The sequence below is a fragment of the Callorhinchus milii genome, unplaced genomic scaffold, assembly GCF_018977255.1.
Source record: "Callorhinchus milii isolate IMCB2004 unplaced genomic scaffold, IMCB_Cmil_1.0 Scaffold2, whole genome shotgun sequence".
NCBI lineage: Eukaryota > Metazoa > Chordata > Chondrichthyes > Chimaeriformes > Callorhinchidae > Callorhinchus > Callorhinchus milii.
The window spans coordinates 864,967-888,387 of NW_024704743.1; the positions used below are offsets into that span (position 1 = coordinate 864,967).

At 55.9% G+C, this 23,421-nt stretch overlaps 2 protein-coding genes across 3 annotated transcripts in view; one reads left to right on the top strand and one right to left on the bottom strand.

The window, feature by feature from the left end:
• The window catches only part of LOC103188290 (WD repeat-containing protein 48), a 28,753-nt gene extending 27,299 nt beyond the window's left edge, over nt 1–1,454 (top strand). For both annotated transcript variants that reach the window (XM_042332119.1, XM_042332120.1), the window contains exon 18: nt 1,347–1,454. In XM_042332119.1, coding sequence (XP_042188053.1) covers nt 1,347–1,442 — 96 coding nt within the window. In that variant the 3' untranslated portion in view covers nt 1,443–1,454. The remainder of the gene's footprint in view (nt 1–1,346) is intronic.
• A 9,590-nt stretch (nt 1,455–11,044) lies between these two features.
• Nucleotides 11,045–21,723, bottom strand: LOC103188292 (Golgi reassembly-stacking protein 1). Its single transcript, XM_007908239.2, has 9 exons — nt 21,542–21,723; nt 17,518–17,598; nt 16,392–16,595; nt 15,863–15,949; nt 15,192–15,322; nt 14,337–14,493; nt 13,698–13,887; nt 12,645–12,806; nt 11,045–12,430 (listed from the first exon to the last, which is right to left on the bottom strand). The coding sequence occupies exons 1-9, from the start codon at nt 21,605–21,607 to the stop codon at nt 12,135–12,137; spliced, it is 1,374 nt and encodes a 457-aa protein (XP_007906430.2). The 5' UTR covers nt 21,608–21,723; the 3' UTR covers nt 11,045–12,134.
• Between the last annotated feature and the right edge of the window lie 1,698 nt (nt 21,724–23,421).

The following is a 23,421-nucleotide window of genomic DNA, read 5'->3' on the forward strand; positions in this document are numbered from 1 at the left end:
ATAATAATCTGGTCACTCAACCCGCCGCTGTTTGTGGGGACGCCCCTGGGTGCAGTTGGCTGCCCAGTCTCGCCCACAAAACACACAGTCACTCCACTTTACAGTATATCCTGCGAAGCGCTTTTGAGACGTCTCAACGACTTGATAAGGCGCGGTGGAACTTTGCTGTGCGTATATCGGCTCCCTACGATTCCACAATCACTCAAAGCTTTACGGCGATTTCACTCACGCGACCCACAAGTCGATTCCCTTTACAGTATGTCCCGTGCAGCCCTTTTGTCTCGACGACGTGATGAGGCTCTGTATCAAATGATGATTATCACTCAAGGATCAAATGCGAGGATCATTATTTCCCGTGAAGGTCCTTGAGACATTTCGGTAGTGTAGGTGCCGGGTCAAAAGTCGAGAATTCTTAAGCGTAAAACTTTACCATAGAAATAATTGCAATGAGTTGTTGCGCTATTCCCTCGAAACATGTCTTTACACCTTTACCCCCACCCCCACGCTCGGGCCTCCTTCAGGCAGGACAGACTGGCAAGCAGAGACAGCAGCAGGTTCAATGTTCTGCTCGCTTGACAGCCTTGGGTTGCTGTCTCTCCTGCAGAGAGGAGTTCATTATCACGTCTGTCTCCACTTGGCGTTGACAGAGCATGGGCCGGTCAGGTACACTGACATGTGATAATGAGCCTGTCTGCGCAGCTCGCCGGTTATCGTTAAGGATGTGATCAAGTCACTGGTCAGCGCTTTCCCGTCAGGACACCCCGGATCACATAATCATAATCAACGCACTTGACGCAGGAGAATGCCTCCAAAAGCACTTCGCAGGACTTCCCGTTCAGTTTCCGACTGTGGGTCAATTCGCTTTACCGTCTAATTCTGCGAAGCGTTCGGAGACGTCTCGAAGACGACAAAGTGCTTTTCAAACGCGAGGATTATTATTATTACCGTAGAACACGCAGTCACTACACTTTACAGTAAATCCTGTGACCGGCTTTGTGTTTTTGGGGTTATCTTTCCCCTTCCCCCGCTTCCCTTGGCTCCCACCCACAGGCCCGGGTTGCCCAGCCATCAGCTTCCAGCTCCTCGGGACGTCCTCCCAACACGAAAGCCGGCGTTCAAATGTAAATTTGCATTGCGTCGAAAGGTTCCCGGCTGCTTGGTGAGGCGCTGTGTGAATTGCGAGGATTATTATTGTCACGAGTTGAACCCGAGTTACGGCGAGGCCCATTTTGAAGGGGCTCTTCCCTCTGTATCACGCTGCTGTGAAAGCCCCACTTCCCCCCCCCCCCCACCACCACCACCACCACCTCGGCGGTGCCATAACCCGTATTATCCTGTGATTCTAGGTGCTGGATCCAAACATGGACTTGCGGACAGTCAAGCATTTCATCTGGAAGAGCGGGGGTGACCTGACCCTGCATTACCGACAGAAGTCAACGTGATGTCTAATTGGATCAGGGAATCCTCGCCCCCCCCCCTGCCCCCCTCCTCGCCCCCTCTCTCCCCACCCTCCCCCTTCCCCTCTTCCCCCCACCTTCTTCAGTAATTGTGAACTCCCTCCCACCTCTATATCATTCCCTGCACTGGGCAAAACAGCAAACAGCCCCAGCGCAGCCCTGTTGCATTCGACCCGGCTCACCGACTAATCCAGCGTGGAGAGAGCGCGCGATTGTTCCGACGATTCGAACGCCACCGTATTAAGGAAGAGTGTAAATTGATTGCCAGACGCAGAATATTGTAGATTGACAGAGGTGTGGGGTGGTGGAGGGGGGAGCAGTGGTGGGGGGGGGCGGAGAGAATACTCTGTGCTAAATCTATAGGATTATAAATAATCTATCAAAGGGATATATCCAGGAGGCGCTTCTGCATTTGTTCCCAACCCAGTGGCACCTCTTTGCCGTTGACCGTTGCAATCACCTTACTACATATCTGGTCATTGACTAACAGCTTCTCCATACGGTTCAGTGTCCATTCGAATGGCATTTGAACAGCACCGGTCGGCCTTTAGCTGCTTTGCAGGTAAGAGGGGAAACACGAGGGGTAGAGAGGATTGGAGTGGAGATCGCACACAGCTGAACCATTGCCAGCGTTTTTTTTTTAAAAAAAAACACAGTAACGTCCCCCCCTCCCAGGTACTAATTTCATGTACTTTTTCTGATCTGACATCTCACCCCCCCTCCCCCCCATCACCCACCCACCCGCCCACCTCGCCACCACCGCCCTGCCCTCCCCTCCCTCCCGAAGATGTTCGCTCTGTCGCCGCTTTGAAGGTTCAAGCATGGTATATATATTTTACTAAATTAAAAACGCCAGTACTCTGTTAGCCCCAAAAAACAAGCAGTGTTGTGGTTTCGTCGTTAGGCAATAAAGGATACGTTTTATTCAGTTGACTTATCAAATAACTTCTTTTTTTTTAAAAAAAAAGAGAGCGTGAAGGTGGTGGAAATCTTTACCAAACCCTTGCAGTCAACCTCTCGACTGTACTTACCATCAGGGCTTGGAATGAGAATGCGCTTGTCTCAGGCTGACCTGTTAATGTTTCCAAGTACCTCGCACCCCCCCCCACCACCACCCCAATATACAGAGAGAACAGGTAACCTCTGCTTAGCGCGGTCAGTAACGAGTTAAACCTCCAGTTAAACCTTAAGAACGTAAGGATTTTCAGGTGAAAGAAGCCCCAAGGTCCATCTAGTTCACCGTCCACCAAACCTGCCAGTCGAGTGGCTTCCTACGCATTGATCGATTCAAACCAGTTAGTGACCCGTCCGGCTGCTTGGGTTTGAGGGTTACCCAACAGTAAAAGCTTCCCCTTTATTCCTTTCCTCTCTTGCCATCTCCCTTCCCCACATCCGCTCCCAAATCAGTCATTGTCGACCAGCACTAACCTCGGTTTACAGGACGAAAGCAGTTTAATGGAGGTTCGATGCAACAGTTAATGCCACGTTAGGAGCGTGATGAGCGGGCAGCCTTCCACCTCGTGAAGTAAATAGATACTTTCGCCACATCTTAGGACTTTTTATATTATATACAGCATATATATATACACACATACAATACGCAAAAGAAATTCAAACGCGTGTATTTGTTCGCTGAGGGGGCAATGATTTCCGAGTTGATGAAATCTTAAGTCATTCTCCCCGACGCCTGCATGAGAAACTGACCGAAACAAACTTCACCACCAAAGCAATAAAATCAGACATTTCCCCATAGACGCAGGGTATAGTGTAGGCTGACCTCTTGAGTTACAGTTTTTTACATTGCTTAAAAACTCTTTGCACAAGGTTTTAACGTCCTGAGAAGCTTAGGCTTGAAAAGGGGCAATGCATCACCTTTCACGTTTAATATCGGGTTATAAAGCACAAGTCGTATTTCAGAAACCACCGCTTAAGTAACGCTGCTTAAGAGATTATGATAATAATGATAATAATAATAATAATAAGCTTTGCATTTGATATAGCGCCTTATCACATCGTTGAGATGCCTCAAAGCGCTTCATGGGATATCATGTAAATAATAATAATCTTGCATTTGATCTAGCGCCATATCACAGCGTTGAGACGTCTGCAAAGCGCTTCAAAGCGCTGATGCTGTAAAGTGGAGTGACTGTGTTTTGCGGACATCCGTTTGCTCACAGCAGAGTCCCCACAAACAGCCGTGGATCGAGTGGCCAAATCATTACTTGTCTTTCGCTGTTTTTAAAAAAAGAGATCCTAACCTGGGACCGTGTGCGTCGTGTGCGATGGGAGCTTGGGGTTGACTTGCGATCGGCGCTGTGTGTAACGACTGGCAAAGTGCTCGTGTTTTGTAAAGAGTTTGGGTTGTGAAAAAAGCCCTGGGCTTTGCTTTTGTCAATGTTCGTCACAGGAGGCAATGTCGCCAGGCTGGTCAGACCACATCAGAGATTTGGATGAAGAAGTTCCTGCGGCGGTACGTGACCCGAATGCCCACCTTACTTACTGTCTACCTTCTCATTACAGGATCGAGAAGTCTCTCGGTTAGGTCCAGTGTCCTGGCCTCAACCCCCAATCCCTGTAACGTCGTCACAGCTGTTGATTAACCTGTATATATATGTATGTGTGTGTATTTAAGCTTCCTTGTGTTTGTCTTAAACTTGCTCTTTACATCCCTAACCCTCTTGTCCTGCTGTTTTCGGTCAGCTGGGGGTTTGGTGGGGGTGGGGGGGTGGGGGGCAGTGGGGTTTGGTGGGGTGGAGGGGGGGGGATCTCGACACACGCAGAAACTCATTGCCAACCTTGAGTATCCAAAAAAAACAACCCGTTCCATGTAAGTCATTTACACATTTAAATCTGTGTCTGGAATAATAATAATAATAATAATAATGATAATAATTCTTGCATTTGACATAGGTTTGAGACGTCTCAAAGGATTCACTGTGTTTGTATCGGATGGTTATCGTGCTGGTCAGACACGTTAACATTAATCCTCGTGGGAGAAGATTTCTCACGCGGAAGGTCACCGCTGCCCGTGGGTCGACGGGGTCAGGGGAAGCGAGCCTCGTCGAGCCCGGGGTTGAGGGCCCGACTGTGCCTTTGCCGGGGCCCTGGCGCTCCGACTGTTGGCGCCTCTCTCCGCTCCCGCTGACCCGAGACCCCCACCCCACTCCCCACCGCGAGCAGCGGCGAGCCCCCTCGCTCCCAGACCTCCTGCCGCGGGGACACTCGCCCGGCTCACTGTGGCTGGAACCAGCGGCTGAGGGCGTTTGCTGGAAGCCATGAGACAACAACCAACACAACCACCACCACAACAACAACAACAATGCCCTTCACACAGGGCCCTTTAAGACGAGCGGAGCCCGACCCCGAGCCGGGGAGAGGGAGGAGGTGACCATAGTCACAAATGCTCACAGTACAACCCGGACCCCGTTCGAGTCTCCCACGGCAGTTCGTCTAATCTCAATAGCTCCCCTTCTCCTCCCATTCCCCCTAAACCCCCTGTTACCATTGACAGACTCCCCTACTTTCTGGAGCTCTCTCCCTCTCTCCCTCACTCCCTCCCTCTCTCCCTCCCCTCCCTCCCTCCCTCCCTCCCTCCAGGTCCGTCTCAAGACCTACGTTTTTGAACCTAGAAATCTTAAGGACCCGATACCCCTTCGACCGCCGGTTTCGGTCAAACCCCTTCCTGGTGTCTGTCCTGAAATTGTCCTTTGCGACTCTGTCTCCTCTTGCGCTCATGTGTTGGGTGACCTGCAACCCCACACCCCCGCTCCCTCCAAAAGCTTCACACACACCCCCCACATCGCCCCCCTTTGCGTTCGGTACGGCGCCTTATCATGTCGGAAGGACGTCTCAAAGCGCTTCACGGGAATTACTGTGTCCCGCAAACAACTGGGATGGGATGACCGGTTTTATTGAGGGGAGAATTGTCGGCCAGGACAACGGGAGGGTGGGGGGGGAAAGAGAGAGAGAGAGAGAAACTCCGAGTAGGGCCCTGGGGACCTTCAACATCCAGCTGGACACCTCCAGAATAGTGCCTCCTCAGAAGGTTACCTCGGACAGGCAGGTGGGACGTCCACCTGACCAGCGCTGGGGGTGGGTTTTATTGTCGGAGACGCCGTCCTTCGGATGAGACGTTAAACCTGGGGGTCCGGTCCCGTGCCCTGTTCAGGTGACGCTCTCTCTCTCTCGCCGGGTGTCCTGGCGCAGGGCTGGAACGTCAGCCTGGAGGTCCGTTCCTCCCGTGGCGGTGGGCTCCGGGTGCCGCGCCCCGCGCAGTCGCTGCTCTCTCTCCGCTTCTCAGAGACCCCCAGCTCGGTCGACTGAAAAGGCAAGAAGGAGCCCGAGTAAAACCAGGGAACAGACAGAAAGGCCTTGTATTATTATCATCATCATCATTATCATAGCTCATTATTAGCCCTGTAGCTCAGCGGTCGGAGCAGTCGGCTTTGCGAGCGAGAGGACCTGGGTTTGATTCCGCCGTCTTTCAACGTCCGCCCGAACAGACCGACAAGACGCCCGTCTCATCGGGAGGACCAACCCGCCCGGCAGCGGCAGCCCGGGCCGCGGGGAGATCCAAACCTTTCCCGACGCCGAGGCGAGAGCGCTGGTCACAGAGCCGGGCTCACGCCCCGCTGCGGCTTACCTGGGCTGCAGAGAGGTTGGTCGCGGGAAGGGCCTGGGCTGGCGGAACGGCGGCTGCCGGTCTGAGTGCTGACCGACGCCCGGTGACTCCGCGGACCGGACGTGCTGAGTAATCGCTCGATTTCCAGCTGTTGGGATCTGATGGTCCTCTCCAGTCTGACACAGACACACACAGACACACACACAGACGACGAGAACATTTGGGAGACGGCGGCTTAAGCATCCGGCGCTGGAGCCCCGTCGCTCGGTGGTCAGAGCCCTCGCAAGCGAGCGGACCCCGGGTCCGATTCCCCGGCCGGGCTCAAACTTTCGGTCAGTTTCCTTAAGCGGGGGGGGGGGGGGGGGGTGGGAAACGCCGCTGCGCTCAACTGGCTGCCGCGTTTCGCCCGCGAAACACACAGTCACTACACTTTAGAGCGCGTGTCCCGCGAAGCGCTTTGAGACGTCTCGACGGCGTGATCGGGCGCCGGGTCAAACGCCAGGACTGTTGTTGTTGTTGTTGTTGACCTCCGATAAGCATCAGTCTTTCAGTGCAGAAGAAACCCACAGCCCCCACCCACCCCTCAACACCCCCCCCAACACCCCTCACCCCCCCCCACCCACCCCACCCCACCCCACCCGCTCCCTCCACCCCGCTCACCTGCGCTGCACCTTAAGCAGCTCGGCCACGCTGGCGCACAGCGAGACCACCCCCTTCCGACAGCTCCCCACCACCAGCGAGACCGCCCCCGCTGCCGCCACTTTATCTTCGTCCTCGCTCTCCGCTCTCCAAACGTCTCCTGGAAAATCGGGAACTTTTTCCTTGAAGGATCGGGCGGTTCCCGGGACAGTGACCCGGAGGCCCGGCTCAGCGCCGCTCTCGCCCTCTCGCGCTGTCTCGCTCGCGCTCTCGCTCTCGCTTCCGAGTCAGAAGCCTGTCTCAAAGCGCACACACACATATACCCGCGCCCCCCCCCCACACACACATATACCCGCCCCCCACACACACACACACACACATACCCGCACCCCCCCACACACACACACACATATACCGCGCCCCACCACCACCCGCCCCACACACACACACACACATACCCGACCCCCCCACACACACACACACATATACCCGCACCCCCCCACACACACACACACACATACCCGCACCCCCCCACACCACACACCCACACACACACATACCCGCCCCACACACACACACACACATACCCGACCCCCCCCCCCCCACACACACGCACACATACCCCTCTACCACACACACATATTATCCACCCCCCCCCCACAGAGACACATACACGCATATACTCCCACACACATGTATACCCATTCCCTCACCCACACGCACGCATATAACCCCCTCCACCACACAGAGCATATTACCCCCACACAGGGAATATACATGCACACCCCACTCCCCCGCTCTCCCCCCATAACCCCAATCAACCCCACTCCCCCGCTCTCCCCCCATAACCCCGATCAACCCCACTGCCCCGCTCTCTCCCCATAGCCCTGATCAACCCCACTCCCCCACTCTCTCCCCATAGCCCTGATCAACCCCACTCCCCCGCTCTCTCCCCATAGCCCTGATCAACCCCACTCTCCCCGCTCTCCCCCATAGCCCCGATCAACCCCACTCCCCCGCTCTCTCCCCATAGCCCTGATCAACCCCACTCCCCCGCTCTCTCCCCATAGCCCCGATCAACCCCACTCTCCCCGCTCTCCCCCCATAGCCCCGATCAACCCCACTCCCCCGCTCTCTCCCCATAGCCCCGATCAACCCCACTCCCCCTCTCTCTCCCACAGCCCTGATCAACCCCACTCCCCCGCTCTCTCCCCATAGCCCCGATCAACCCCACTCCCCCGCGCTCTCCCCATAGCCCCGATCAACCCCACTCTCCCCGCGCTCTCCCCATAGCCCCGATCAACCCCACTCCCCCCGCTCTCCCCCCATAGCCCTGATCAACCCCACTCCCCCACTCTCTCCCCATAGCCGTGATCAACCCCACTCCCCCGCTCTCTCCCCATAGCCCCGATCAACCCCACTCCCCCCGCGCTCTCCCCATAGCCCGATCAACCCCACTCCCCCGCTCTCTCCCCATAGCCCCGATCAACCCCACTCCCCCGCTCTCTCCCCATAGCCCCGATCAACCCCACCAGCCTGGATAGAGCTGGGTTTCGGATCTCACCTGGAGCCTGACTCTTCTCCATCGAACCGGCCTGGCGTTGGGAGTTGGGTTTCAGATTCCACCCCGAGCCCGGCAACCGTCCAGTGAACCGGGTCGGGGTTGCGTTCAGACACTTCTCGGCAAGTCAAATGTACCCTGAACATTGACGTGTCAGCTGCTGTGTGTGTCTACGCGCGTGTGTGTGTGTGTGTGTGTGTGCGTGTGCGCGAGTGGTTCGATTTGATTCAATCTCGACCTTTGCTGGTAAACTGTAAGACGAGACACAGAGAGAGAGAGATGATAGTTACTGAATGGTTTAGCACAGACTTGAGCAACACCTTGTTCAGCAGGTTAGACTCACTCTCTCTCTCTCTCTCTCTCTCTCTAACTGAGCTCAGGATCCCACACACAAAGGGGTGGTGGGGTGGGGGGGTGTGGGGGGGGGGGGGGAGAGGAAAAGAGAAATCATTAAAAAAAAATTATAAAGCACCTTTCAGGAAAGGTTTTTTTTTAAAAAAGTAAATCTCTTCCCGTCCTTCACCCACCGCTCCCTCCCCCATCCCTCCCGAAAAAAAAATCTTCTCCGTCAGAAAAGCATCATCTTTTTTTTTTAAAAAGAAAAGAACTCGCCGTAAGCGACTGGATTAAGAGCTGACTCTTAGACTAAAGAGCACAGGTTATCTTTAACCTTATCAAAGGTGCGCTCCCGGTTTGGATTTAAGGGCAGAAAATGTCACGGGTTAATTTTTTATTGGAGGGGCGAAGATGATTTGCGGCGTCGAGACGCCTCGAAGCTCCCATTCCGCTGACGTATCACCAGAGGACCATCGTGAGGATTATTATTACGGTTCTTCCGCTAACTCCTCGCGAGGGGGAACTCGCCGAGTAACGCTCCACACGTGAGATCGTTCTGCTTCTTGGTGGCGTGGCATCGGCCCAACACCGCCAAAGGAGGTGGTGACAATCCTTCTGGGCTGTGTAACTCCATGGGCGATAGGGAGGGAGAGAGAGAGAGAGAGGGGGGGTGGGAGGGGGGTGGGGTAGGGGGGATTGGGGTTGATTTGGAAGCTCTTTTCAAAGAGCTGGCACAGACACCATGGACCGAATGGCCTCCTTCTGTGCTGTGCTTGGCTCAGAGCCTGGGTTTCTCACCCTCACGCGCCAGGAGAAGGTGCCAACAGGAGCCGGAGATGAAGCCAATCGACCGTCCAGGTAAACCGGTCATTTGTTCCCCTCCCCTCTCGTCTGTGGGCCTCGGCTCGCGGGTAAATTTGCTGCTGCTTTTCCCTGTCGGAGATCAGCCACTTTCAGACAGCGATTACTGCATTGGATGCAGCGTCTGATCGGGTCGTCCGAGAGTGCTTCGCAGAACGCACTGTGAAGTGGATTGACTGTACATTTTGCGGGAAAAACACAGCAGTGCATAGTGACCACACTTTTCGTTATGAATCCCAGAAAGCGATCCGCCAATCGACTGATAAGTGTCAGGAAGCCGAGTCCTTGTTCCACGAATGTTTTCCGCGCGTTACGTGGATCGATCGTAGCGACTATTCAAACTGAGGCCGCAACACCGAAAAGAATGGCTTTTCTCCTCCTCCCTCCTTCCCTCCCTCCCTCCCTCACCTCCTTCAACGCCTGTCTCGAGACCTTCCTTTTTGACCGTGCCTTCGGCCATGGAAGATCTCGAGGCAGACCTGGAACGATGCGAGGGAGGGAGGGAGGGAGTCGGTGGGAGCGGGGGGGCGGGGGGTGTGGGGTTAGCCAAGGAAGGAGTCCGAGAGGGTAAGGACACATAGGCTGAAAGCATTTTAGTGTAAAAAGTAGTTACGCCGGTGATCATCTATCAAAATGCAAAGATGATTAGTACAACCGTTCCAAAATGAGACGGGAGCTGTTGCTTAAACAGTAAAGTAGAACCAACGCCCGATTAAAAAGTTTATTGTCGCTAATGTTAAGCACCTTAAATACAGTTCATTGGTGTGTTTCAACATATACAGCCGGATATCACGTCCTCCCCCAAACCGTTTTGTTTCATTCTTTTATCAAAATTAACCCTCTGTGTTAAAAAAAAAGTCTCCCAGCGGCCACAGCAATCCCGTATGTACACATCATATCAAAAGTATCATCTATATTAATTACTGTGACTTGAAGACCCGTTAGTGCTATAGTAATTGCAAGTTCAGAGTCCGACTCGTGTCGTCTGACTCTGGACCCTTTTTTTTTTGACCAGCGACCTGGGGGGAGGGAGCGAGTGAGGCATTGCAGCTTCACGATCGACACAAATGTGCACTCGCTTCCCCCTCCCCACCCACCAACCCCCACCCCCAAAAAAAATCACCCGTCCCCTTCACTAAAGAAGGGACAAGAAAAGCCATCTTGGATTTCTGTGGCCAGAGCACCACGACTAACGCCCGGGCAAAGGATTCCACCCCCCCCACCACCGCCCCCTCACCCAATTGGGCTGACAGTTCCCATTGCGAACGGTATTTCGAAAAACAAACCGGATTTTAGAAAATAAATACGAGCCCCGAGGTCACATATTAATAATAATAATCATCATCATCCTTGCATTGGATTTAGCGCCTCATCACGTCGTGGAGAACTCTCCACCACTGCCCCCCACCCCACACACGCACACACACTCCCACCCACTCACTCATTCCAAAATGAAGATGAAAAACTGATGATTAAAAACTAAGTTGAAAATTCCTCCACCATTAGAGCCCTAAACCCTCAAGTTACCATCGTTCCGCCCCCCCCCCACCACTACCACCACCTCTCGCCCACGCTCTCCCCTTTCCCCTCCCTCCCTCACCCCCCCGACCCTGTGCCCTCCTTCACCTCGTACAGCAGCGCTCCCCGCGTTTACTGGAAATAGCTTTTCAATATCCTTTTTTTTCCACAAAAAAAAATGCGTCGATAGAAACTGCCGCTCGCAGACGCTTGTCGCAGGTCAGTCAGGACCCACCACACACATCCCTCTTTGCCACCACTTTGGTTCTACTGTAAAGAGTGTTAACGACGACAGAAATAATAAAACTCTGGGGGCAGCGCTGTGGGTGGTGGGGGGGGCCGTAGATACCCTCGGCATTTGGCAACGACACATGACATAAAATTGGCGCTGTGTGTGTAAAAAAAAAAGAAAAACACCGAAACCAAAGAGTGACGGCGAGATTATCACCGGGGAAATTTCTAGTCAATGATCGGACAGTAGGATTCTCTCATTCGTCATTTAAAGTCTGTTTCGCAGGTGGGTTAATAGATGCCGTCATTGTTTTTTCTCGGGGTGAACTGAACCGTTATTGCTCACACGCTCTCGAAGCCCAGTTACAAGCCGGCTCTCAGAAGCCGGGAGCCCCAGGGGGTCGGTGAGATTATTCCACACCACCGGCCCCCCGTGGGCGGAACGGCTCTCACTTGCGGGAAAAGCGAAATGCGAGGCCTACGGTCTACGTATAAATCCCAAGTCTTTAGTGAAAGCGGAGAGCGTTTCTTTTAATATAATATATATATATTAAAAAGTCGGCTCCTTACCAGGAGAAGGCACGCAGAGGTCGCGAGAGGTAACGGGGAGGGGGGGGGGGGGAAATTAAGGCGGATTCCGCCCGTCGAGGAGACATTAGTATTACACCGATAGTATTTCAACCATCTCCTTATTGCTTCTGCTCAACAGGGGAATATTCTGCAGTGATGGGCTGACTTAGTGTGACGAGGCGAGGGGTGGAAAGCCGACGTCCTAATCGCCCCCTTTTTCTGTGCCTACTACGATGCGAAATTAAGCAGCTTCGCCGCCCGAACGCTTGCGTTTCTTAATGTAGCTCCCGGCGGTGCGAACAAGAGCAAAGCGGGTCGAGAACACTAGGCCGCAGGAGTCCTAATCGCTCTCATTTTCTCCCCCCGAGACCTCCTCCGCCGCGAGGCTTCGCGGCTCCTCTTCGGTCGCCGGGGGTTCGTGGGGGGCGACCTTCTCCGTCTCCGGCGGCGGCAGCGAGGGCGGAGGCTGGTCCTGCTCCCCGGGGAGGAGAGGCGGGGGGCCGGGTGACGCCGGAAGCGATGGGGTGGGCGTCTCGAAGACCGGTGGGCTCTCAGCGGCTTCCTCAGCGGCCGGGGCAGCGAGCGGCACGGTGCTGTCCGCGGCCGGAACCTCGGCTGCAACTTGGCAGGGCTGGTCTGCGGGACACAGGCCACACGAGGCACGTTTAGCGAAGGGCGAAACGCGGCAGCCAATTGCGCACAGTCCCACTTTGTCAGGGGGTAATAACCCCTCAGTGTCCCTCAGACCGTCAGCCGCGGATTGAAGTGACCACATTATTATTATTATTATTATCATCATCATCATTTTTTTTAAGATAATAAAAGCAGACGAGGAGGGAGGTGGCCTTACCCGAGTGGGCACTGAGCTCACCCTGTGTGAGCGAGCCGTCCGTTCCCGGAGCGCTGTCTGTCGTCCCGACTAAAGCCGAGGAGGATGTGATCGCAGCTGACGGATCTAGTACCCCGGACAGGTTGTGGGGCTCACAGGCCTCTGCGGGTACGGGGGAACTATCTGTTCGAGAATAGGCAGTAAATTCCAAGTTAAATGCGAGCCCAATCGGCACTCGCTCTCCGCAAACGGTACACAATCGGGTTTTATCATTGAGCAACAACAACTTCATGAAAGGCAGCATCTCGGGAGTGACGGAGCCTGATGCCGAGCTGGGGGGGGGGCGCGCGGGCGGGAGGAGGTGACCGTAAGGACGGTCAAAGAGGAAGATCTTCAGCTGTGAAGATGGGAAGAAAGGGGGTGTGAGGTGGAGGGATTGAGGGAGACAGTTCCAAGGCTTCCAGAGGGGTGTGGTGGCTGAAAGAGCGGCCGCTGATGGTGCGGCGGAGGGGAACGAGGAGGAGGGAGAGAGAGAGCCCACTGAACAAGCGTCTTATTCTGTGTATCGTCCATCTGTACCTCATTTGTTGGCGGCGGTTTTCGGTGCAAATGAGCTGCAAGTTTGCCTTCGGAACAATGTTCCCTTCATTCCTAATCATAATAATCCTTGGCTTTGACACAGCGCCTTATCATGTCATTCAGACGTCTCAAAGCGCTTCACGGAATTCACTGTAAAATGAATCGACCGTGTGTTTCGTGGGCGAAAAGCGGGAGCCAACTGCGCACAGCAGCGTCCCCACAAACGGTCGTGGATTGAGCCACCAAATTATTATTATTTTTTGAGTGGGGGTGGGGGTGGGAGGGAGGGATTATCACCTCCGGAAAAGTGATCCGCCAATCGACTAACAATCAACTGTTTACTGATAGGTAACAATTAATGATTATTATACTGTCTCATCAATTACAAAGTGACACACAGCAGGGGCAGGAGAGGGGTGGGGGGGGGGCTCGAAGTGAACCTGGTGAAGGTGACGGGGCTCAGGCCCCCTGTGAGAGCTGAAGATTCCCGAATACCTGGATCCATGACTCGTCGGAGAGGCGGCGGCGGATGAGGAGGTGGGGGGAGCGAGCTTTCCATCGTCAGGTCAGGCATTCCTTGCTCCAGGTCTGACACTCCCTGCTCCAGGTCAGGAGTTCCCTGCTCCGGCCCGGCTGGCCCGTCGCCCATTCGGTCACTCGAAGCGCCGGTGGCCATGAGCGATGCCTGGAAAAACGCCCACAACAATTCACGTGTAGATAGCGCCGGTCACAGCCGGGAGGACAAGACGTCTCGTGGCGCTTCACACAGCTTCGCAGAGCGAACCCGAGATTCCCACATGGGGCTTCCCCCACCCCCCCACCCCCACCACCCCATCCCACCGCCCCCACAAAACCATAAGTGTTTACGGAATTCAGCCCCGTAACAGCGCCCGGTCCGATTCTTGACAGTCTATTAGCCCTGGAAAGCGATCTGCCAATCAACCGATAACTGGTTTCCTGCTGGGTAAACAGATGTGTGTGTGTGTGTGTGGAGTAAGGAAACTCGCCTTAGGGTTCGCCCCTGTCCTGACTGGGAATCGAACCCCGGGTCCTCTCACTCGCGAGGCGAGAGCGCTCTAAACCACTGAGCCACGGGGACTCCACGCTTTGCCTTCGAACCGGGCGCCGACTCACCTCCGCGTATCCGTCCTCCGGAGGCTGTGGTGCTGGACTGGCTGGTGCTGGTGCTGCTGCTGCCGGAGGTGGCGAGAGATCGGGTTTGGTTTCCTCCGGCCCGGGTGGGAAGCAGGGGATCCTGTGCAAGTAGCCGTAACCAATCCCGCAACCCAGGCTGAGAGCGAGGAAGGGACGAGGTGTTAATACCACTTTACATTTACTTTTTAAATGTTTCTTTAAATCTTTCGAGGTTGGGAGGAGACGGCCCAAGGTTCAGACGACCTTTTTTGACTCGTATTGATCAGATCCTCAGGGATTGCCTCAGAGCCACAGTGGCCTGGAGCACTCGCCTCGCGAGCCTGGGTTAGTTCCTGCAAATTCCCGAACGCAGCAGCTCTCTGATCTCAACCAGCCCGTTGGGGAAGCACGAAATCTCACCCGCAGGCTGATCGCGACAGTCATTATTTCACGCTGCCTCCACACAGAGCACCAGGGCTGGTTCAGACGAGGGCGGAGTGTGCAAACAGGCAACACTGTACGTCCGTTAATAATAATAATAATCCTTGCATTTGTCACCGCGCCTTATCATGTCTACCGGACGTCTCAAAGGGCTTCACAGAATATACTGCGAAGTCAATCGACCGCACACGCGTTGTCGCAAAAGGGCACCGTAATAAAAATCCTTGCCTTTGATATCGTGGAAGAATTGCAAGGCTGCGGGGACTGAGCAGGGGAGAGAGGGACAGGGGAGTGGGACAGCCCTTTCAAACGTCCGGGGGCCGAATGCCCTCCTTCTGGACCGACCGCAGGATTCTATGATTCTATATTTAATATCACGTGGCTTCAAGTTACAGTCAACTACCTCGTACGTACCTTCCTTCACCTCCCCAGGCGCCATTGGGCGTGACTGCAATCTCTCTGCACTTGTCCAGCTCACTGTTATAGACCAGCAGCTTCAAGGGCTTCCCTTCGTAGAGCTCGATCAGGTTGTAGAAATCTTCAGACTGAAGAGGGAAGGGGGAGGGCGAGGGGGGAGGGCGAGGGGGGAGGGCGAGGGCGGAGGAAACAAGTGGTTTTACAGCGGCTCAGTGCGGCAAATGTGAGTCAGCGCGTGTCACCCGCGCTCAGCTGGTGTTGCAGGGCAGCCTTGCTCCAACTTGTTTTACAAGGATGCGACAGCAGGTTTCGCCCTGCAGCGTCCGGGAATTACAACAACAACTTGTGTTCATATTAGCGCCCTTCAGGCTGGGTAGCGCTCGAGCTCAATGTCAGTGGTGAGCTGATAATTGATGATCACAGTATTCGGTATAGCGCCGCCTCTCACACTGGGAGGCGTCTCAAATCCTCTTCCCGGGATTTACTATAAAGTGTAGTGACTGTATTTTGTAGGGGAAGGTGGGGGGGGGCAGCTCAGCAGGGGCGGTCTTTAACCTTCACGCAAATGGGGAGATGGGAGACCGTCGGTTTATTTCAATCTCTCATCCGAAGGGAGTTCCTCCTGGCGTCCTGACATGTCACGGTAGCGCGGGGAGAGATGGGTTTACCTCTTGCATCACTTGGTCGGCGCCTACGATATAATCTGTGTGCGGGGTCAGGCCAGCCAGGTCCGCGGGAGAGTTCGGCTCAATATTCTGTTGGGGGACAAATCCCGCAGCGTGTTGGAATGGATAGTTAGCAGCGCTCAACAGCGCCTTCATCGTGTCGCCGCGACGTCTCAAAGCGCTTCACAGGACACACATTGTAAAACGGACCAACCGTGCGTCTCGTGGGCGAAACGCGGCAGCCAACTGCGTGCCCACAAGCAGTCGTGGATCGAGTGACCGCATTTGTTTTTGTTGCCGGGATAATTATCCCTCCCCACCCTCCCCCCCGGGGAAAAGCAGTCCTCCAATTGACTAATAATTAGGCTCCCACCTATTACTGGCGGCGTGTGCGGAAACTTGCTCAAAGTTTCGCCCTGATCTGCCCGGGAATCGAACCCGGGTCCTCTCGCTCGCGAGGCGCGAGGCGAGAGGGCTCTGACCCCTGAGCTGCAGGGACTCCCACAGCACGTTGGGAATCATCACTACGTACCAGCACGTGCCAGACGTGTTCGTGAGCGCCCTGGAAGCTGCAGAAGCGGACGCTGGCTCCCAGCAGGCCCTGCCCACCCCACATGTTGCTGGGCACCACCTCCACCTCTCGGACCTTGGCGACCTTCATGCTGTAAACCTCCAGCTTCACAGCCTTCTCCACGTTAGCTTTCAGCAAGTCCTTCAAAGTGTCATTTTCCCGGTTCTGGACGGGGGTCAAGGACATCGTGCGTCAACAACAACGACGAATGATATTCACACAGCGCCTTTCAAGTCAGAAGTACGTCCCAAGGCGCTAAAATGTCAAGGATTTGCAACCGAGCGAGAGGTTGGGATCAGGAGGGGTGGTGAGGCTCTGTATCAAATGCGAGGATTATCATCATCATCATTATTATTATTATCGTGAAGCAATTCAAAAATCTTCCTGACCCGAGAGGCTCTGGTTCGAATATTTTTTTTTTATTATGCAATGAGCAATTGCTAAACCGCAAATCTAAGGCCTTTAAAAAGAACTAAAAAACAGTAATAATCCTTGCATTTGATACAGCGCTCCATCACATTGTTGAGCCGCCTCAAAGCGCTTCGCAGGATGTCCTGTGAAATGAACTGACTGCATATTCTGCAGGTAAACGCGGCAGCCGATTGTGCACAGCAAGTTGATTAGCCAACGGATTTTTTTTTGGAAGGGATAATCACCCGTAGAACGCGATCCGCCAATCGACTGACGACCGAGTTCCTACTTACTGCTATAATAATAATAATAATAATCCTTGCATTTGATATAGCGCTTTTCACGTCGGGAGGACGTCCCAAAGCGCTTCACAGAACACACTGTAAAGTGAATTGACTGTATATTTGTGGGCGAACGCGGCGGCCAATGGCGCACAGCAATGTCCCACAAACAGTCGTGGATTGAAAATGACCAATTTATTATTGTTTTGTTTTTTTGGAGGGATTATTATTACTGCTGTTGGCAAACAGAGGAAACTTGCCTAAGGTTTGCTCGGGGATCGAACCCGGGCCCTCTCGCCTTTGGGGAGGTCGAGGGAGAAATCCGAAAAGAACAGGCGTGGCCTCGACCGAAAGCGATAAACCATGCGATAAAGATTCTGAATAGCGGCATTTACCAGTCTGGTGTTGCCCACAGTGAGGATGAAATCAAAGAAGGGTTCCAGGCCAGCTTTCTGGGCTGGGGAATCATCTTGAACCTACAACGAAAAAGCAGAGACTATTGTTACTTTATCATATAATAATACTAATAATACTTGCATTTGATTCACTGCTTTACGACGTTCGCCGAAGCCTTAGGGTTGGGCTACAGCCGCGTGATACACCCCCCGGCATCACCACAGCAATAATAATAAGTTGGTCTCTCCAACCCGTGGCCGTTGGTGGGTGGGGGGTGGGGGGGGGACGCTGCGGTGGGCGATTGGCCGCCGCGTTTCGCCCGCACAACTTGCAGTCGGTGCACTTCACAGCGCATTCCGTGACAGCGCTCTGAGACGTCTCGACGACGCGATCGGGCGCTGCGTCGAACGCCAGCGCAATCTTGTTGTCACGCGCCTCGCCTAAACGCCTCGTTTTACATTCGCTTTGGAGTTGCAACGACGACGATGACGACAACCACCGCCACCCTCGCCTTTTTCACTGCGGCGTCGCGGGTTTCCCGGGAGCCGCGCAAACGGCGAAAGCAATGGCCCCTTTCAGCCAGAGACTGGCGCTGAGAGCCACTCCCGACCACGTGCTTCGGTCGGTCATTCAACCTCCAAGTCAACAGGAAAGCCGACCGTTGGCAAGAGGCTCAGTCGCTGGGTTTGGGCGCCTCACCTGCTGCAGCGGTGGCCGCACGGGCAGTGGCTTCTGTCTATCGGCGCTGTGTGGGAGGATGGGGTGGAGAATTAATGGGGGGGGGCGGGGGCGGCGGCGGCGGTGGGGGCTGGCTCCAGCGTGGGTATCCAAACAGTGCATCTGTGGTGTGTGTGTGTGTGTGTGTGCGCTCGTGGTCCCTCTCTCTCTCCCCCCCCCCCCCGCCCGCACCCCTCTATGTGCTTGTATCGTGGTCGGGTTCTGCCCCCACGCTCTGGAAGTCCATCCCCGAACGCCTCCGCCTGGGCCTCTCCCTTAGGCGGGTCTCAAGACCTTCCTCTGCGACCGTGTCTTCAGCCACACGTCCCAACCCCCCACCCCCCCACCCCCCCCCCTTGCCCTCCACCCCTCGTGTCTCCACTCCCAGCTCAGGTGCAAACTCTTAAACTCGCAGAGGGTACAGATCAAGATCCTGGCCCCTCGCCTTCAAAGCCCTCCAGGACCTTGCTCTCCTCTTCCCCCCCACCCCCGCCCCCCCCCCACCCCACCCACGTCTGTGACCTCCTTAACCCCCTACCAACCTGCCCACTCCCTCCTCTCAGCGGGAGCCGGCCTGCTTCACGGACCCCCGCACAGCCCGCTCCACCGTCGGCGAGCCACTCTGCCCCCACCCTCCGGAACTCCATCCCGCGCAGTCCCTCCGCCTCGCCGCCTCCCTCGCCTCCCTCGAGACCCGTCTCAAGACCCTCCTCTTCGACCGTGCCTCCAATCACCCTCCTCCCCCCCCGCCCCCCCCCCACTCCCATTGCCCTCCACCCTCCCCGCTCCCAAGCCCCGGCTCGGGTCCGAACCACTGACTGTCCGGCGGCTTGGGACGTCCCCCCGAGGTGAAAGGGGCCGCGTAAACGACAGTTGCTGTTAACTGTGCTGCACTGAGAAACAGCACTGAAAGGGTTAAGCCCCCCCCTCCTCCCTCCCCGCGCCCCCCCCCCAAAAAAAAAAACCGCCATAATTACAGTGACAACACCCTTTCTAATTTGATGATCTGGTTGTAAATCAAAGTGGTTGGGGAGGGGCAGCGCAACCTGCAAAACCTGTCCCCAAAATAGTTGTTCAATCTTAATTGAATGTTCCTGTCATCTGCACAATATTTATCGCTCCGTTTCCCCGAGTTCCAGATCACGAACCCGTCTCAGTTTTGCGCGGGGGGTGTGGGGGGGGGGTGTGGGGGGGGTGTGGGGGGGGGGGGGTGTGGGGGGGGGTGTGGGGGGTGGGCGGTCAGTCTGCGGGGAACTCACCGCCGGCGCTTCAGAATATCTGAACCAGACTGAGAAGGCAACACAGCTGTTTGCCGCCCGCCGTGGGAATTTCGCTGCGTAGGAAGAGTTTTACTAGGGAGAGGAAGAGGGGGGGGGAGGGGGGAGATTCCCAGTGTGCGCAACGGGATAACTCCTGGAGTCTAACCAGCGAAAATCTGCGGGCTTGCCATCGAGAGCGCTGCCGGGCAAAAGCTCTCCCGCGGCTTCTCCGAGCGCGATCAGCGAGGAAAGTCTTGAGACAGGCCTTGGAGTGAAGGCGGCACAGTGGGGGGGTGAGGGAGGGGGGAGGGAGGGGGGAGGAGGGGGGGGTGAGGCGGAGGGAGTCCGGGATGGTAGATCAAAGGGTTCCTACACGCAAACACATTCCGCTCCTCTTGGCAGTTCGTACAAACAGTTTCGTTCGGCCATAAAACAAAATCATACGCAGACAAATGACGCGACCGGTCAACGGCACAGACAGACACGACAGAGACGCCAGACCCGGCGCGGTGCGGGGTCCAGACCCGGCGCAGTGAGGGGTCCAGACCCGGCGCGGTGCGGGGTCCAGACCCGGCGCAGTGAGGGTCCAGACCCGGCGGGTGCGGGGTCAGACCGGCGCAGTGAGGGGTCCAGACCTGGTGCGGGGTCCAGACCCGGCGCGGCGCAGGGTCCAGACCCGGCGCAGTGAGGGGTCCAGACCTGGTGCGGGGTCCAGACCCGGCGCAGTGAGGGGTCCAGACCCGGCGCGGTGCGGGGTCCAGACCCGGCGCAGTGAGGGGTCCAGACCCGGCGCAGTGTGGGGTCCAGACCCGGCGCAGTGCGGGGTCCAGACCCGGCGCGAGGACCGGACCGGGCGGTGGTTTATACGTTATAAATATACTGTATCCCACAGTGTACCATACGCCGCGTCACACAACACAATATTAATATTAATACCCACAGCCGCCGCGACAATGGAATGTTCCAGTCCAACCCCCACCCCCCCACACCCACATACCCCCACCCCACATACCCCTCACCCCCACACCCCCCACACCCACATACCCCCCTCACCCCCACATACCCCCCTCACCCCCACATACCCCCCCTCACCCCCACACACCCCCCTCACCCCCACATACCCCCCTCACCCACATACCCCCCTCACCCCCACACACCCCCCTCACCCCCACACCCCCACATACCCCCACATACCCCCCCTCACCCCCACACCCCACATACCCCCCTCACCCCCACATACCCCCCTCACCCCCACACACCCCCCCCTCACCCCCACACCCACATACCCCCTCACCCCACATACCCCCCTCACCCCCACATACCCCCCTCACCCCCACACACCCCCCTCACCCCCACACCCCCACATACCCCCTCACCCCCACATACCCCCTCACCCCCACATACCCCCCTCACCCCCACATACCCCCCTCACCCCCACATACCCCCCCTCACCCCCACATACCCCCACACCCCCCTCACCCCCACATACCCCCCTCACCCCCACATACCCCCCTCACCCCCACACACCCCCCTCACCCACATACCCCCCTCACCCACATACCCCCCTCACCCCCCCCACACCCCCACACCCACATACCCCCCTCACCCCCACATACCCCCCTCACCCCCCACATACCCCCCTCACCCCCCCACACCCCCACACCCCACATACCCCCCTCACCCCCACATACCCCCTCACCCCCACAACCACACACCCCCACATACCCCCCTCACCCCCACATACCCCCACATACCCCCCTCACCCCCACATACCCCCCTCACCCCACATACCCCCCTCACCCCCACTCACCCCACATACCCCCCTCACCCCACATACCCCCCTCACCCCACATACCCCCTCACCCCCATATACCCCCTCCCCCTCCCCTCACACCCCACCCTCCCCCCTCAACCCCCCACATACCCCCCTCACCCCCTCCTCACTCCCCCCCTCCCCCCCCGGGCCCAGGCCCAGCCTCTCCCCTGTCAGTCGGTGCCACGGCGGCAGTTGCCCCTCCCCCCCCCCCCCCCGGGGCCCCGCTCTCACCCCGTGGATGTGATAGCCCTCACTGCCGCCGCCGCTGGTGCTGTGGGCGCTCTGAGAGCCGCCCATTGCTCCCGACTCCCGGACCGTCCCGAACAGCCCCTCCGCCGCCCGTCTCTTCCTCTCTCCCTCTCCCTCTCTGTTCGTCTGTCTCTCACTCACTGCGGAGCCGCTCCTCCCACAGCGCCACCGCGCGGCAGCGCCGCCGCACCGTCAGCCCTCGCGCTCTCCCGCTCTCCCCCACAGCGCCACCGCGCGGCAGCGCCGCCGCACCGTCAGCCCTCGCGCTCTCCCCCCACAGCGCCACCGCGCGGCAGCGCCGCCGCACTGTCACTTAAATCCCACCTCTCATCTTATTATTATTATTATTATTCTTATCCATATCATCATCACCATCAATGTCAGAGACATAAAACATTATAACATTTAATATCATTTAATATATCCTAATGCACACGAACGTACACTGTAATGACAAATTAATATGAGATGTAATACATTATAGCATTAATGTCATTCGATATACGATATATCCCCAACTATGTGTACATTGCACTGCGTTACGATAATAGCCGAATGATAATAACTATCGCCGTTGACGCGGCGCCTCATCGCGGGACACGCTGGAGAGTGAACTGACTGCGCAGTTTTGCGGGCGAAACGCGGCAGCCGATTGCGCACAGCGGCGTCTGTCCCCCCCCCACCCCCCGCCCACCGCGCGAACAGCCGGGAGGGGTTGAAACGACGGGTTTATTATGGGGGGGAAGGGGGGTTCCCTTGAGGGACTATTATCAGGCGCGTGTGTGTGTGGTGTAAGGAGTAAGGAAGCGCTGCCCAAGGTTTCGTCCTGACCGGGAATCGAACCCGGGCCTCTCGCTCGTGAGGCGAGCGCTCTAACCACTGAGCTACAGGATTCCTGTATTATAATAATAATAATAATAATAATCCTCGCATTTGATATAGCGCTTTTCACGTCGGGAGGACGTCCCAAAGCGCTTCACAGAACACACTGTAAAGTGAATTGACTGTATATTTGTGGGCGAACGCGGCGGCCAATTGCGCACAGCAATGTCCCACAAACAGTCGTAGATTGAAAATGACCAATTTATTATTGTTTTGGGTTTTGGAGGATTATTATTAGGGTCTGTGTGGAGTGAGGAAACTTGCCCAAGGTTTCACCCTCTGCCTGGGATTGAACTCAGGTGTCTCGCTTGCAAAGCGAGTGCTCTAACCACTGAGCTACAGGACTCCACTGTAAAATATATAATATAATATCCACTATAATATAATATTATATTAATGGTGAGGTATATGAATATGCTATTAGTATCAACACACGCAGCCTGCCTTGGCAATGGAATGGTCGATTCAAGCCAACCCTCTGTGGGGGTTTATAGTGATGGTTATATCATTGTAATCTCGCGCTCTATGCAATATAGATGACAAAATAATTAATTGGGTCACCTTTTCTCCCAAAAGATAAGGAACAAATAGATGTCTTATCACCTGTGCCAACGTTGGAACAGTTGAACCTGTTCCTATCCCACATCTGATACCCGGGGGGCGGTGTGTGTGGGGGCGGTGTGTGGGGGAGGGGGTCATTTGATAGCAATAACGAACAGGTAACCTGGGGTCTCAGCCCAGAGGGATTCCGACCCGGATCGACCACCGCGTTCGAAGAATACAACAACAACAACAACAAGATTCCATTTATAGAGCGCCTTTCACGTCGGGAGGACGTCCCAAAGCGCTGGACAGTTGGGTCCCTTTTCCCCCCCCCCCCCACCCCAAAAAGGTAAGAAACGGTACGTACGACTGAGGGGAACCCTTCAGTCGGGTTTTGGAGAACCCTTAAAGCCGGGCGAGGTGACCCCCCCAAAAAA

What these genes read in the sequence shown, in the direction of transcription:
- LOC103188292 (XM_007908239.2), bottom strand. Translation starts at nt 21,607, where the DNA reads ATGGGCGGCTCTCAGAGCGCCCACAGCACCAGCGGCGGCGGCAGTGAG. An exon ending in CTGTGGGCAACACCAGACTG is followed by an intron (nt 16,596 to 17,517) that starts GTAAATGCCGCT and finishes ACCCCCGTCCAG; the next exon opens with AACCGGGAAAATGACACTTT. An exon ending in GCCTGGGGAGGTGAAGGAAG is followed by an intron (nt 14,494 to 15,191) that starts GTACGTACGAGG and finishes CCTCGCTCTCAG; the next exon opens with CCTGGGTTGCGGGATTGGTT.